Source organism: Staurois parvus, unplaced genomic scaffold, assembly GCF_062004578.1.
Source record: "Staurois parvus isolate SC_StPar_1 unplaced genomic scaffold, SC_StPar_1.0 ptg000493l, whole genome shotgun sequence".
Lineage (NCBI taxonomy): Eukaryota > Metazoa > Chordata > Amphibia > Anura > Ranidae > Staurois > Staurois parvus.
In genome coordinates, this window is record NW_028318289.1 from 129,299 (window position 1) to 144,246 (window position 14,948).

General features: G+C 42.7%; 1 protein-coding gene across 1 annotated transcript in view; it reads left to right on the forward strand.

Moving 5' to 3' along the window:
- Positions 1-14,948, forward strand: part of LOC149452160 (T-box transcription factor TBX1-like) — a 53,960-nt gene that overhangs the window by 21,894 nt on the left and 17,118 nt on the right. The window contains exons 4-6 of the mRNA XM_089689691.1: positions 5,686-5,787; positions 7,106-7,277; positions 12,371-12,526. Of these exons, the coding sequence (XP_089545817.1) occupies positions 5,686-5,787; positions 7,106-7,277; positions 12,371-12,526 (430 nt within the window). The remainder of the gene's footprint in view (positions 1-5,685; positions 5,788-7,105; positions 7,278-12,370; positions 12,527-14,948) is intronic.

The window sequence follows — 14,948 nt, forward strand, 5'->3', positions numbered from 1 at the left end:
GTGCATTGAATGACAATTGCACAGTCATGCAACACTACCTATGTGAAATTTTTATAATTTTTTTTTCACACAAATAGAGATTTCTTTTGGTGGTATTATATCACCACTGGGTTTTTATTTTTTGCACTATAAACAAAAATGTTAAAAAAAAGGTTTTCTTTGTTTCTGTTATAAGATTTTGCAAACAGATAATTTTTCCTCTTCACTGATGTGCGTTGATGAGGCAGCACTGATGGGTACTGATAGGCTGCACTGGTGGGTGTTGATGAGGAGGCACTGATGGGTGCTGATAGGATGCAATGATGGCACTGATAGGCGGCACTGTTGGGCACTAATAGGTAGCACTGGCGGCACTGATGGGCACAGATTGCTAGCACTGCTGGGCAGCACTGTTGGGCACTGATGTGCATTTTTGGGACTGCACTGATTATCAGTGCAGATGTCACCTTTGACAGTTGCCGGTTATTGGCAGTGCTTTCCTCACGCTGTGACAACCAGCAAGTGTATTTACATGGTGGTCAGCTGTGATTTGACACAGCTGATCCTGTGGCAAAAGGCTGCCATGATTGGCTTTTTACCATGTCATGTGACCAGCTGTGTCCAAAGGACAAAGCGATCACAGGCAGCACCAGGTGCACATCGCTGGGACACGTTCTGGGAGGACGTCATATGACGCCCTCCCAGAACTGGATGACCGCGCTGTAGCCATCATTCAGCTATAGTGCGGTAGGAAAGTGGTTAAATTGCATGGACTGATATTTAAAGCTGAACTCTGGACACAAAATATTTAATTGAAATATATTCTTCAATATAAATCTACTCTCTGTGAACCAAGTACCTTTGCAAACTCAGATATGTTAAAAAAGCAGTGACATCATCACTGTGCAGAAAGCAGACCCAGCAGGCCCCACCCACTACTGTCTGCATAAAACTACAGGAGGGGGCGGAGACAAGACCAGTCTCTCTGCACAAGGAGTAAGAGCAGCAGTGACTGGTCTATATTACTTTCTTGGAAATTCACTTTAACGAATTTCTCCTTACCATGAGTACTCGCAGTTGGATGTGCAGAAATCCCCCATAAAGCTGTGCGAATCTCGCTTACCACGACTGCAGCTAAATTACACGATTCCTGCCCATCCAAATGGGTTAGCTCTGTTGAAATGTGGGGGGTGGAGCTCCGTTACCCTAGAATGATCACACGACACTCTAAGGCTGCTGTTGGAATTCACATAAGGGCAGTTTTCATTCTCCCCTTTGATTTTATTACAAATACACACACGCCCCCCCACGCCCCATGAATAAGGTCAAACCCCTCCCACAGAACAATGCAATGGGGAGTGCCTATACACAGGATGTACATTCCGATTGGAGCATAGCCTTTCCTATTATCTATCACTGGTCCTCCCCCATGAGCCTTCTGAGGTCAGCAGACTTCCTCCCCTTCCCCCCATGAGCCCTCTATGGAGAGCATATCTCCTCCCCTTCCCCCCATGAGCCCTCTATGGAGAGCATATTTCCCAGCTCCTAGCAGTATGTCCATTCCCTGTACAAGCATCCCCTACGAACATCAGTCTGTACCTGGATGGGCCCGATACGATCTTTATTAAAACACATCCATCCAGATACAGTTCAGATTGGTAATGGGTTATAAGATATGCATAAGCCTACACGTGGAGTTCGTACCGCTTGGCGCCTTGCGTTACGAAGTCCATGTGGTACTATGCTGCTGATATGTGGATACAGGCCCGCGGTCTACTGCCAGTGGCATTCGCATCGAATGCCGTGGTGGTATACACGCCGGTCTATAAGCGCAGATCCGCCATCTCATCCATTACCGAGCTGAGTACTCTAATACATACATTGTACATGCGCATGGCCCAATTGCAGCCTTCAGAGCTTTAATTAAGCCACACGAGAGACATATGAATAACACGAATATATGACACATTTAAAGTTCAACCAACAATACAAAATTTCCATGACATTACAAGAAGCTCCTGCACAGAGGCCAACACGCCAGAATACTGCACAGATCTGGAAGAGATTCACAAAGAACGTCAAAGGGGTTATTTACTAAATCTGGAGAGTGCAAAATCTGGTGCAGCTGTGCATAGAGATTAATCAGCTTCCAGGATTTATTGGCAAAGCTTTACTTTTTTCCAAAAAAGTGCTCTTAATCCAGTGAAGGAATCCACCACCTCTATTGGCTACGCACTCACCAGAAAGCAAATAGTAAAGTAACATTAATGCTGATCACATAGATATAGATCTCAAGGATCCATATGTGCAGACCGGATTTCTCCAGTACTAGTATGACTTCAGACCAAAAGACTTCTCCAATAAGTACTAGTATGACTTCAGACCTAGAGAGAAAAGCTCACCACAGGAGCCCAGGGTTCGGTATATAGTGTAGTATTTATTAAAAGGAGTATAAAAACAATCCACATGGAAAGATAGATAACGTGTTACAAACACATACCAAGATGGCCACCGCTCCGAGTCGTGGTGCCGTGACATCAGATGTAAGACTCCATCCAACGTGTTTCGTGTGCATGCACGTCCTAATGGGTACGCCCATTGAAGCTAGAAGCTGATTGGCTACCATGCGTGGCTGCACCAGATTCTGAGTGCGCCAGTTTGTATTGAAACAAGTATAATCTTTAGAGGTAACAGATGACATGGGAAGGAAGAAAAGGTTAACATCAGTGCTTCAGGCGCCATAGGGCAGTATGGGTGTGGCTACAGCAGCAGAAGACCACTCCGGGTGCCACTCTTGTCAGCTAAGAACAGGAAACAGAGGTTACAATTCACACAGGCTCCCCAACATTAGACAATAGAAGATTGGAAAAACGTTGCCTGGTCTGATGAGTCTGGATTTCAGCTGCGACATTCAGATGGTAGGGTCAGAATTTGGTGTAAACATGAAAGCATGGATCCATCCAGCGTTGTATCAACAGTTCAGGCTGCGGGTGTAATGGTGTGGGGGGTATTTTCTTGGCACACTGTGATCCCCTTAGTACCAATTGAACATCATTTAAATGCCACAGCCTACCCAAGTATTGTTGCTGACAATGTCCATCGCTTTATGACTACAGTGTACCCATCTTCTGATGGCTGCTTCCAGCAGGATAATGCACCATGCAACAAAGCTCAAATCATCTCAAACTGGTTTCTCGAACATGACAATGAGTTCACTATACTTTAATGGCCTCCAGTCAGCAGATCTCCATCCAATAGAGCACCTTTGGGATGTGGTGGAATGGGAAATTCATATCATGTATGTGCAGCCGTTAAATCTGCAGCAACTTTGTGATGCTATCATATCAATATGGAACAAAATCTCTGAGGAATGTTTCCAACACCTTGTTGAATCTATGCCACTAAGAATTAAGGCAGTTCTGAAGGCAAAAGGGGGTCCAGCCCCGTACTTGCAAGGTGTACCTAATAAAGTGGCTTGTAAGTGTGCATTGCAGTGCAGAGCTCCTATGGAGGTTAGCTGGAGAGGGATCATCAATCTCCTGGATCTCCCTTATGACCAGAATAAGCAAATCTTGCAGCATGAGCTGCTCAAATTCCAGCAGAGCTCCCAAAGTGTTCTGGACCAGAGCTCCCTGAGGATCTGCACCCAGAGGGGGCATAGGAGGAGTGCCCCAAACTGTACCTGTACCACCACTACCAGACTTTGCCCCTGCGAAGAAGCTACTATAGTGTAAACTCTGTTACATTCCTGTCTGGACGTGGCAGCAAGTGATACAGACAGTTTTTTAAAGGTCAGAATTGCAACAATGGAGGCCATAAATGATGTGTGGTGGAGGGGGAGGGACGGGGGAAGGTGATCTGCCATGCAGGTGTGGAATCTGCTGAAGAACTGATTTAAAATGGAGGTGAGTGATTTGCTGCTCATCTGCCACAAAGGTAAGAGATCTACTGGGTGGGTAATCTACATGTTCGAGTCACAGTGCATTGGGATTTGCCAAAGCATAGCACTTGACCACAGGTCAGGTACTATGCTTTGGTCAATCACAGGGCATGATAATGTCACAATGGGGTGTGGGTGATCCGCCCCCTTGTGATGTCATCACCATATTTAAGAACTGTCATCCCAGTGCAGCTGTCAGACAGCGGAAGCCAGTTTCGATGGCGGAGTGGCTTTTTTATTTTTCTTTTTTCGGGGTGGCAAGGTGGGCCTGCCAGGCCTGTGCTCGGATCAAGGGTCTGGTAGGAATTTAGGGGGGACCCCCACACTTTTCCCCCCATTTTTATGGGGATGGGGTCTGGTAGGGCTTTTAGGAGGAACCCCACGCACATTTTGAAAAAAAAAAATGACTCTGGGGTCCCTCCTAATCTGGTACAGACAATCCACATCATAAAAATGTCAGTTTTTTTTTAAAAATGTCAGTCCTGCTGCAGCAGGTTTTATATATTCTGCAGATGTGCAACTTTTGCAGGTAGTTTAATGGGACCCCCCCCAGGCATGATATTTAAAGGAATTTAAAAACATTTTTTTTTTACTTTCAGCAATGAAAAATGACTGCCCCTTTAAAAAGGTACTTTTTGAAATGTTCTTTTTCTCACTGATTCATGTCCCTCAGGGCAGTACTTGAGTCCCCATACCCCTTGTATGGCCAATAACTTGCATATGAGCCTTCAAAATGGGCACTTTTGAATTTACACGTCGAGTCCCATAGACTTGCATTATGTTCGATGTTCGCGGTAGAACTGTTTGGCAGGTGATCTGTCATGGAGGTAAGAGATTTGCTGGGTGGTAATCTGGCTGGGAAATAAGGGATCTGCTTGGAACATGATGTGCCATGGAGGTGAGGAATCTGCTGGGTAGGGAATTTGTGAAAGATCAATTGGGGAGATGATTGGCAAGGAATGAGGGATCTGATCAGCTGGGGAGCCATGAAAGTGATAATCAGAAACATGGTGTCTTCATTTCTGGTCGCATTCATCTGGATTATTTTCATAGTACTATAAAAGTATGTTTAAAATAAGTTGAGTGCAGAGAGGCATCTAGATGCCAGATTGAAGTGAAATAGGCATGTTATGGATTCCAGCATTCTTTGCACCCTGATGGTGTTTTTTATATTGTAGCTGGAATGTGGGGCAAATTGATTCTTAAATGGCACACTGCAATGGGGAATGGGCAAGACATTACTGCCTTGTGATGTTGGGACATTGGTTTGACAATGATGACCATGGTTACTTCCTTGGATCCTGAGCCACAAGAGGATTTAGCAGTTCTCTAGTGTTCAGAGGAAGACTTCTGGAAGTGTCCAATGTCAAATGCACCTACAGTCACTGCAGCACCAAGACCGAGGGGCTGTAGGAGAAATGGGCTGCTGGTGAAGCGACTATACTACTGCTTCTCTTGCAGGGAACTGGTGGGGTACACAGGCATCCTAAACAGAGGTTTTGAATGCCTAATGTACCTACAGAGGTATGACAGGGTCTCTATCATTGATATAACCTGGTGCTAGGAGAGGGCCCAGTTTTCTAGCCAAATTACTGTTTATTGCAGACAAAAAAAGGATAAAGAAAACATTATTGTGAATTTTTTTTATTGCACAATTTAATCTTTACAATTTTGTTGATGTTCACTGTAATTTTAAGATGTATTCGTGAATTTCAGAATTTAGAATTACTAATCTGCTTCTTTTTTTTTTTCTCTGATATGTCAAGGCGGATGTTCCCTCTTTTCCAGGTCCGCATTTGGGGGATGGACCCTACCTCGGAATATTCCCTTGTTCTGGATTTCTTGCCAGTAGGTGACAAAAGATACAGGTAAATGGATCAATGAGTACACCAGCCTTTCTCAATCTTTTCAACGCAGAGGAACCCTAGAAATAACTTTTGGCTCACAGGAAACTGCTCTGACTCTAATACATAGAGGGTGGATTGGACTGCAGCAGAAAGACATTACTTCCACACAGTTTGCTGCAGTCTAGCTCTGCTCTAACACGGGATAGGCTTTTTACTATATTTATAGGCTGCTTTATTATATAAATGTGTAGATAGGTGCTAGGTTAGGTAAATTTGGCTCTCCTTTAAACAGTGGTTCTGTCTGTGATTACTTTGATCTGCTCTAAGTTTCATGGGCTGTGGGTTGACTGCTTCCCCTGTCTTTTGGATGGCTCTGGAAGATAGTGGGTTTCCAAGAGCCATTCACAGTATAAATATGTGTGTGATCCCAACCAGTCCTGGGGGAGAGGGCCCAGAGGGTTGATGGGAGGGAGCATAAATAGATTGAAGTCTGGAGCAGAGGGGTTCTTGTCCAGGAGGAAGAGATCCCAGCCTTACGGGCTGCTGCCCTTCTTGGCAGTCCAGCTGTGCTTCTACTGATCATTGAGGTCCCAGCTATGCTAGTTGGGGGGTTCTTTTCTGCTGAACTTTGGAGGTGACTGAGGGACCTTGTTTTGGGGCTCTGGTCTGAAGTCTTCAAAGGAGAAGTGTCTGTAAGATTTTGGAAGGAGGCATCTAATTACCCAAGGACATTAGTGAGTACAGACTGGTGTGTTAGATCCCAGTGACTATTGCTATCCCTCTTGCATTAGAGTCAGCATCACTTAGAGGACATTGTTCATAGTGCACCAGTGTAGCTTACCCCATCATTTCCTGTTGCAAGGACTGTGTTGAGTTTCTTTAGGAGGCAGATAAGTGTCCACAAGTTACTACTTGACATTGCTGTATAATCTCCTGGCTACTCTGCTCCCATCCAAGTTCAAGATATTAATAAAGCAGTGAAAAAAGCACACCCATAGACTAATCTATGAGCCAAAGACTGACTGTGACAGTGTGCCTGGCTGCTAATGCATTTACTGGAAAGAAAACTTGAGACCTAAACAGCGGGCCCTCTAGGGGTGAGTGCCACAAATGAATGAAAAAAAATAAAAAGGAAACTATTGTCAGTTTTATACTAGGGTTTAACTGGGCTTTAAATTGATCCTGTGGTTTGACCACACAGTGCAAAAAAAAGAGGTTGTACTGTAAACTGCCATTTTGCCAGCTAGTCTTTTTTCAACAATATCCTACATTTCAATTTCTTCATTCTTTTTTAATCCGTTGTGTACCTTTCACCTGGTTATCATTTTTTATTTCCCAGGTATGCCTTTCATTCCTCCTCTTGGCTTGTTTCGGGAACTGCAGATCCTGCACCGCCTGGCCGCCTCCACTTCCACCCAGATTCACCAGCGAGAGGTTCTCACTGGATGCGGCAGACTGTCTCCTTTGATCGACTCAAACTCACCAACAATGGACAGGACATGAGAGGACATGTGAGGCCCTGATTTTATCTGTGACCTATGCTGTTCATTGAGGTTTCCTTTTTCATCAGAATGGAAATAAGGGAGCTACTCAACTGTATTTTGAGTGTCCAAACTCTGATTGTCAGCCTAATCCTTGCTTTATTACTTAGTAAGCTACTGACCCAGAACAAGTACAGTTGTGTTCAAAATAATAGCAGTATGTTGAAAAAAGTGCATAAAGCTCAAAATCCTTCTAATAGCTTTTATTTCCATACACACAAATGCATTGGGAATACTACACATTCTATTCCAAATCAAAACATGAAGAAAAATAGATCAAATTTGTGTTGTTCCTCTAAAAAAATTGAAGAAAAGTGAATATTAGACTGTTCAAAAAAATAGCAGTGTTTGTATTCTTCTTTACAAACTCAAACATTCACTATATAAACTGAAAAATGTTTGAAGATTTTGCTTTCCTTTGAATCACTTAATTATTATTTAGTTGTATAAGCACTGTTTCTGAGAACTGCTGTACATCTTTGTTGCATGGAGTCAACCAACTTCTGGCACCTGTGAATAGGTATTCCAGCCCAGGATGATTGGACTACATGCCACAGTTTTTCTCTATTTCTTGGTTTTGCCTCAGAAACTGCATTTTTGATGTCACCCCACAAGTTTTCTATTGCATTAAGATCCGGGGATTGGGCTGGCCACTCCATAACATCAATCTTGTTGGTCTGGACCCAAGATGTTGCACGTTTACTGGTGTGTTTGGGGTCGTTGTCTTGTTGGAACACCCATTTCAAGGGCATTTCCTCTTCAGCATAAAGCAGCATGACCTCTTCAAGTATTCTGATGTATTCAAACTGACCTTTGATCCCTGGTATGCGATAAATAGGCCCAACACCGTAGTATGAGAAACATCCCCATATCATGATGCTTGCGCAACCATGCTTCACTGTCTTCACAGTGTACTGTGGCTTGAATTCAGTGTTTGGGGGTTGTCTGACAAACTGGGGTTTATTTACTAAAGCTGGGGAGTCCAAAATCAGACTCCCTTCTGCATAGAAACCAATCAGCTTCTAACCTCAGCTTGTTCAATGAAGCTTTGGCAATGAAACCTGGAAGCTGATTGGTTTCTATGCAGAAGGGAGTCTGATTTTGGACTCTCCAGCTTTAGTAAATAAACCCCACTGTCTCCGGCCACTAGACCCAAAAATAACAATCTTACTTTCATCAGTCCACAAAATGTTGCGCCATTTCTCTTTAGGCCAGTCAATGTGCTCTTTGGCAAATTGTAACCTCTTCAGCACATGTCCTTTTTTCAACAGTTGGACTTTGCGGGGGCTTCTTGCAGATAGCTTGGCTTCACATAGGCGTCTTCTAATTGTAACAGTACTCACAGGTAACTTTAGACCTTCTTTGATCTTCCTGGAGCTGATTGTTGGCTGAGTCCTTGCCATTTTGGCTATTCCTCTATCCATTCGAATGGTAGTTTTTCGCTTTCTTCCACGTCTTTCAGGTTTTGGTTGCCATTTTAAAGCATTTGCGCTCATTTTAGCTTAGCAGCCTATCATTTTCTGCACTTCTTTATATGTTTTCCCCTCTCCAATCAACTTTTTAATCAAGGTACGCTGTTCTTCTGAACAATGTCTGGAACAACCCATTTTCCTCAGAATTTCAGAGAGAAATGCACTGTAACCAGCATGTACAACATTTGCTGCCTTCCTTCCTTAAAGAAGGGCAATAATTGCAACCTGTTTTTCAAAGAATGAATGACCTCACTAATAGAAATCCACACTGCTATTATTTTGAACATGTTCCTTTCAATTAGTGATTCAATTACACAGAATCAGCAGCATGCATGTCATGATGTTGGGTCTGTTGGATTTCTATTACTCTACTACACCTGCTAGTAAATTATTTGCCATGTAGAAATATCATTTCTACCAAAAACAGTGATTGATCAGGTTAGTGATGTCTGACTGCTATTATTTTGAACACAACTGTATGTAAGCTGAGACTTTACTTGCTTCATACTTGTGGAGTGATCAGTGACTGCTTTTAAACATGATAGAGATAAAGTTTATTGAACAAACTTTGACAATTTTCAGAACAGCAGTGTCACAATAGAGAAACACAACAAACAAGCCTCTGAATGGACATCCACAGAGACAGAGTATGCAATATTGAAGTACAGAAATAACGCAACTAGACTAGTCATAACAGCACTCAATCCCATCATGGTAAATCCACACCCTCTCACAGAAAAATAAAGTTGCACATGTCCAGAGAATACAGTAAAAACCTGGTAAAAAACCTAAGGAGCATAGCCCTTACCCCAGTAACCTGTGAATAACCAACTCCACCGTAGCTAGGCCAGGCACAGCCAACCAACCATCCCATACTCTACCGAAGGCTAGTACCCATATGACTAATCCAGTCTTGCGGGCATGGGGGATAAAAACTTTTCCCATGTAACAGAAGCAATTTCCAGGCCTGAAACAGCTCTGGAGACAGCCTCTTGCCAGATGCCCACTGCACAGTGCAAGGGGTCTAAAGTAATATTTGTATGAAAAGCCTGGTTAATGCCATTAGCAACAATGTTCCAGTACCTCTGTAACTTGGGGTAGTGCCACCATAAATGAATCAGGTCCCCATAATCAATGCAGCATTTAGGATGTATAGGATCTGTCAATAGGCTCATTTTGTGCAATTTGAGAGGGATATAATGGAATATTTATAATTGTGAAAGCTGTTGTGATACATTTAGAGAGTTGAAACAAAGATCTTCCAAAGCCTCCTCCACATCCAGTACCCACTGAACTCTTGCCCTACAGGGATAGTTTTCCAGATATGTCACAAGAAGCTGTGAGTAACAGACAAAGCCATTGGCAGTATTAACCTGTTGCATCATGAGAAACAAAAGTCATCAGTAAAGTGTTGGTCTGCCACAGCATTCTGTAATTGCAAGTAATAAAAATCCATCTTAGGGAAACCAAATTTAGTTCATAAAACAGAGAAGGGCAATCTATAAAGAATCTTAATTAAAGTCTCCTGTAGTACAAAATTCCTTTTATTCTCCTCTCTGGTGGCCTATGTCTCCCACTATCCATCTGTTCCAGCACTGCAGCCTACATAAGCTTTTGCATCCTTCAATTTCTCGGAGTGCCAGATGCCCGTGCTCTCCACAGAAAGCTGTAAACCTGACATTGAGGGGGTGAGACTATGGAGCCACATTCCAGGAAGACTTGAATGCTGACTGGGTCAAAGAATAAAACTACACTCCAGGAAGAGTCAAATTCTGGCTGGGTCAGAGGATGGAATTGCACTCCAGAAGCAGCCAAATGCTGACTGGGTCAGAGGATGAAACCATATTCCAGGAACAGTTATATACTGATGGGATTAGAAGATGGAACTACACTCAGGAAGAGTTGAATTTTAATGGGGCAGATGATGGTACCACACTCAAGGAAGAGTTGAATGTTGGTGGGCTCATAGGATGGAACCTCATTCTAGAATAGTGGAGTGCTGATGGAACCACACTCCAGGAAGAGTCAAATGCTGGCTGGGTAAGAGGAAGGAACCACACTCCAGGAATAGTCAAATGTTGATCGGGTCAAATAATTTAACCACACTGCAGGAAGAGTCCAGTGCTGGCTGACTGGGTCTGAGGATGGAACCATACTCTACAAAGAGGCAAATGCCGATGGGTCTAGAGGATGGAACCACACTCCAGGAAGAAGGGAATCTTGATTGGGTCAGAGGATGGAACCACACTTCAGGAAGAGTTGCAGTCTGATGGGGCCAGAGGATAGAACCACATTCCAGGAAGACTCAATGCTGGCTGGGTCATAGGATGGAAGCATACTCCAGGAGAAGGCAAATGCCGATAGGCCCAGAGGATGTAATCACATTCCAGGAAGAATGGAATGTTGATTGGGTCAGAGGATGGAACCACACTTCAGGAAGAGTTGCAGTCTGATGGGGCCAGAGGATAGAACCACACTCCAGGAAGAGTAGAATGCTGACTGGGTCAGAGTATGCAACCATACTCCGAGAAGAGTTGAATGCTGACTGGGTCAGAGGATGCAACCATACTCCAAGAAGAGTTGAAGTCTGATGGGGCCAGAGGATGGAACCACACTTCAGGAAGAGTTTAATTCTGATGAGGCTAAAAGATGGAACTACAACCCAGGAAGAGTTAAATGCTGGCTAGTTCAGAGGATGGAACTGCATTTTAGGATCCAGGAAGAGTTGAATGTTGATGGGGGTTAAAGAATAGAACCACACATTAGGAAGAGTCGCATGCTGACGGGTCAGTGAATGGAACCACACTTCAGGAAGATTCTAATGCTGATGAGGTCAGAGAATGAAACTACATTGCAGGAAATTTTGAATGCTGAAGAGTCTTATAAAGGCAGCAGTGCTGGAACAGATAAAAAGTAGGAGACAGAAGCCAACAGGTGAATATAATACCTCTTCAGCTGTAGGAGACTTGCATTACAATTTTTTCAGAGACTGACAAGGTCTATTTAAAAGTGTTAATTGGAAACTAAATCTGCAAATCTTTTTTAAAGGTGTGGAGGCAAGAAGATTTGACTTATTGGTTCGCTTTTGATCATTGCCACAACCTTTTATAATTCATTATTCTACACTTACATGGGTTGAAAATATACAAGTCCAAGTTCAACCAATAGAAGAATAAATTGATAAATCAAAATCTGCAAAGACAGGACTCTAATCCTACCGCTTATCCAGAAGAACGCAAGAAATCCTTATAAAGCATTGTCCAATTTGCTCCGATAGAAAGAAATATATTCCTTCATCATGAGTACCCCCTGTCATTTGAAATGACCCTAAAGTGAACAACTTTATCATATGGATATTTTTTTCGTATTTATACATGATGGTCAAATCCCCCCTTAAACGCCTCTTATAAAGGGAGAATAAATTAAGTTCAGTTAACCTTTTCTTATAGCTGAGGTCCTCTATACTCTATTTCACAACCAGATCAAAGTATCAACAAGTTCATTGCCAAGTTCCTTTTTCTGGCAGGCCTAGGAAGAATTTCCAGTAGGTCTTTGTAGAGCTATTCTGAAAAATTATTCTTTTTTGTACAGATCATACTAAACTCCATGCACCGCTACCAGCCAAGACTTCACATCCTGCTCTCTGATCGCCTACAAGGGGGAGAAGCACGTGCTGAACAGAATTTTATTTCTTTTGTGTTTCCCGAAACCCAGTTCACAGCAGTGACTGCCTATCAGAACCACAGGGTAGGTTGAAGAGACCCTGTTGCAAGACCATTGTGCATTTACAGTATTTTAGTCATGTTGGTAATCATAAAATCCCTGAGACTGCTTCTGGACACCAAATCTTGAATAGCTCCAGCTGTCACTCAAATTACATTCTATAGTTTTTTCATCTTTTTCTCCTCTTCTTCCGGCTGTTGGGGCCCTTGAAGATGTTGGCGTGCTTATTAAAAACCTGTACACAATTTGATAAATTTAGCTGTGGGTTCCTTATAGGGCAAGACTGATACAGAGCCAGACAAATTTATGGCTCAATGATGACAGAACAGATATCCCTTTTATTTTGAACTAGCTAGGTGGTGTATAATTTCAAACTTCTCAAAGAGCTCTTAAGTGTTAATATTAGGATAGACTGGAGACTGACACGATACCCCAGGACACTAGCTTCTCTGTAGCAAGCACAAGTGATGGTAGAGCTGGATCGTTGCTCGGTACGTTATGCTTGAGTTTCCCCCCGGCAACAACAGTTGGGTTTCAGAGAGAGAACTGCTAGCAGCAAGCAGATGCTGGTGCTCTGGAAAGCTGTAGTGTTTGCAGGCAATTTTCCGTGGTGTAAACCCCCCAACATCTCTGTGGTGAAGTCATGCAGGCCTTCTCCTTAGTTCTCTCTCACGGCTCATCTCCATCCAATGATGATTCCCTAAAATCCACGCACTTTTCAGGACCCTTTCTTCTATATGGCTCCTCCTGGTACATTGGGTCTAGCAGTTCTTTTCCCAGCATAATGACACCACTTATGGCTCAGACTACATCTCCCAGTGTTCTCTGCTCTCTATTTGAAGATCAGTAGTAAAATATATCCACTATTACTGTCTTGTGGCAGAAAACAGGAGCGGCTTTCAAAAAGTTCTGTTATGGTGATCTTAAGGCTCTGTATCGTGGAATAGCAGTGGTTCTGGTTACAGTTAATCAATTCATTTGTCTCTACAAGGCTCAAATGAAGGTATCACTTTCTCATGGCTTTTTTTACATTAATGAGAATATACAGGTGTACATAAAGTGCGACAAAACCACTTGGCATTGTAACCTGCAACAACTATTACAGTTTGGAAGAACAGTGATTGTCGTTTCCCAATATAAATAACAATTGATACCTCCAGACCTTTCTGAAGGCAGCAACAAAAGACATAAGGGAGATGGATTGGACATATTTTCTACCAGAGGAAGATAACCTTACTATGGGAGAACATAAATCCCTTAAAGAAATTAAAGATCTTAAAGGAGTTGTCATAAAACCGAGTGATGAGGGTGGGAATGGGGTAATGTGGAAGGTGTATAGACAATTGAATAATGAATCATGTTATGAAAGATGTATAGCCAATCCCTTTCCTGCCCTTGTCTCTGAAATCAGCTATAGACTTGAGAGGGTATTTGAAGTAGGGTTGATAAGAAAAAAGAACGCAACTTTTTACATGTAGAGGAATATAAATCCCTTAAAGAAATTAAAGATCTTAAAGGAGTTGTCATAAAACCGAGTGATGAGGGTGGGAATGGGGTAATGTGGAAGGTGTATAGACAATTGAATAATGAATCATGTTATGAAAGATGTATAGCCAATCCCTTTCCTGCCCTTGTCTCTGAAATCAGCTATAGACTTGAGAGGGTATTTGAAGTAGGGTTGATAAGAAAAAAAGAACACAACTTTTTACATGTAGAGGAATATAATATTACCACATTTAACATTAACCCTAAGGTTCATAAAAATGCAACCTTACCACCAGGGAGACCAATTGTCTCAAGGGTAGGAGGGCCCACTGAACACCTTGGACAATATGTTGACAGGAGAGTTAGACATCTAGCAGAAGAACTACCCTCCTTTGTTCTTGATACAGGGAACCTCCTGAGGAAACTGACAGATTTGAGGTTGCCCGTAGACTGCATTCTTTCCTGGGTGGATGTGGAATCATTATACACGTCCATCCCCCACCAAATAGGAATGGAGGCTGTAACAGACTGGTTGGAACTAAGATAAACCTTGTCAGGTCCACATAACAATTTTTTGGTAGAATTGTTAGATATTATACTTCATAACAATTTCTTTACTTTTAATGATAAATTCTACCACCAGATAAGGGGTGCGCTGATGGGCGTGGTACGTGCACCATCATATGCATGTCTGCATTTAGGTTGGTGGGAGAGAAATACTGTATATGAAAATCCTAGATACCAGAGAAATGTAGCTATGTGGGACGATGTGCTGGTGGTGTGGAGAGAATCAGTGGATGATTTTCACCAGCCATCACCTATGGCCATTAATAAGGGGGATCCCATATGGACAGTTTTTAGGAAGTAGAAGGAACTGCTTGAACATTAATGACTATCATAGAAAGTCAGGATTTAAAAGACCGGTTTCGAGCAAGAGACTATCCTAATTCGGTCTCAGAGA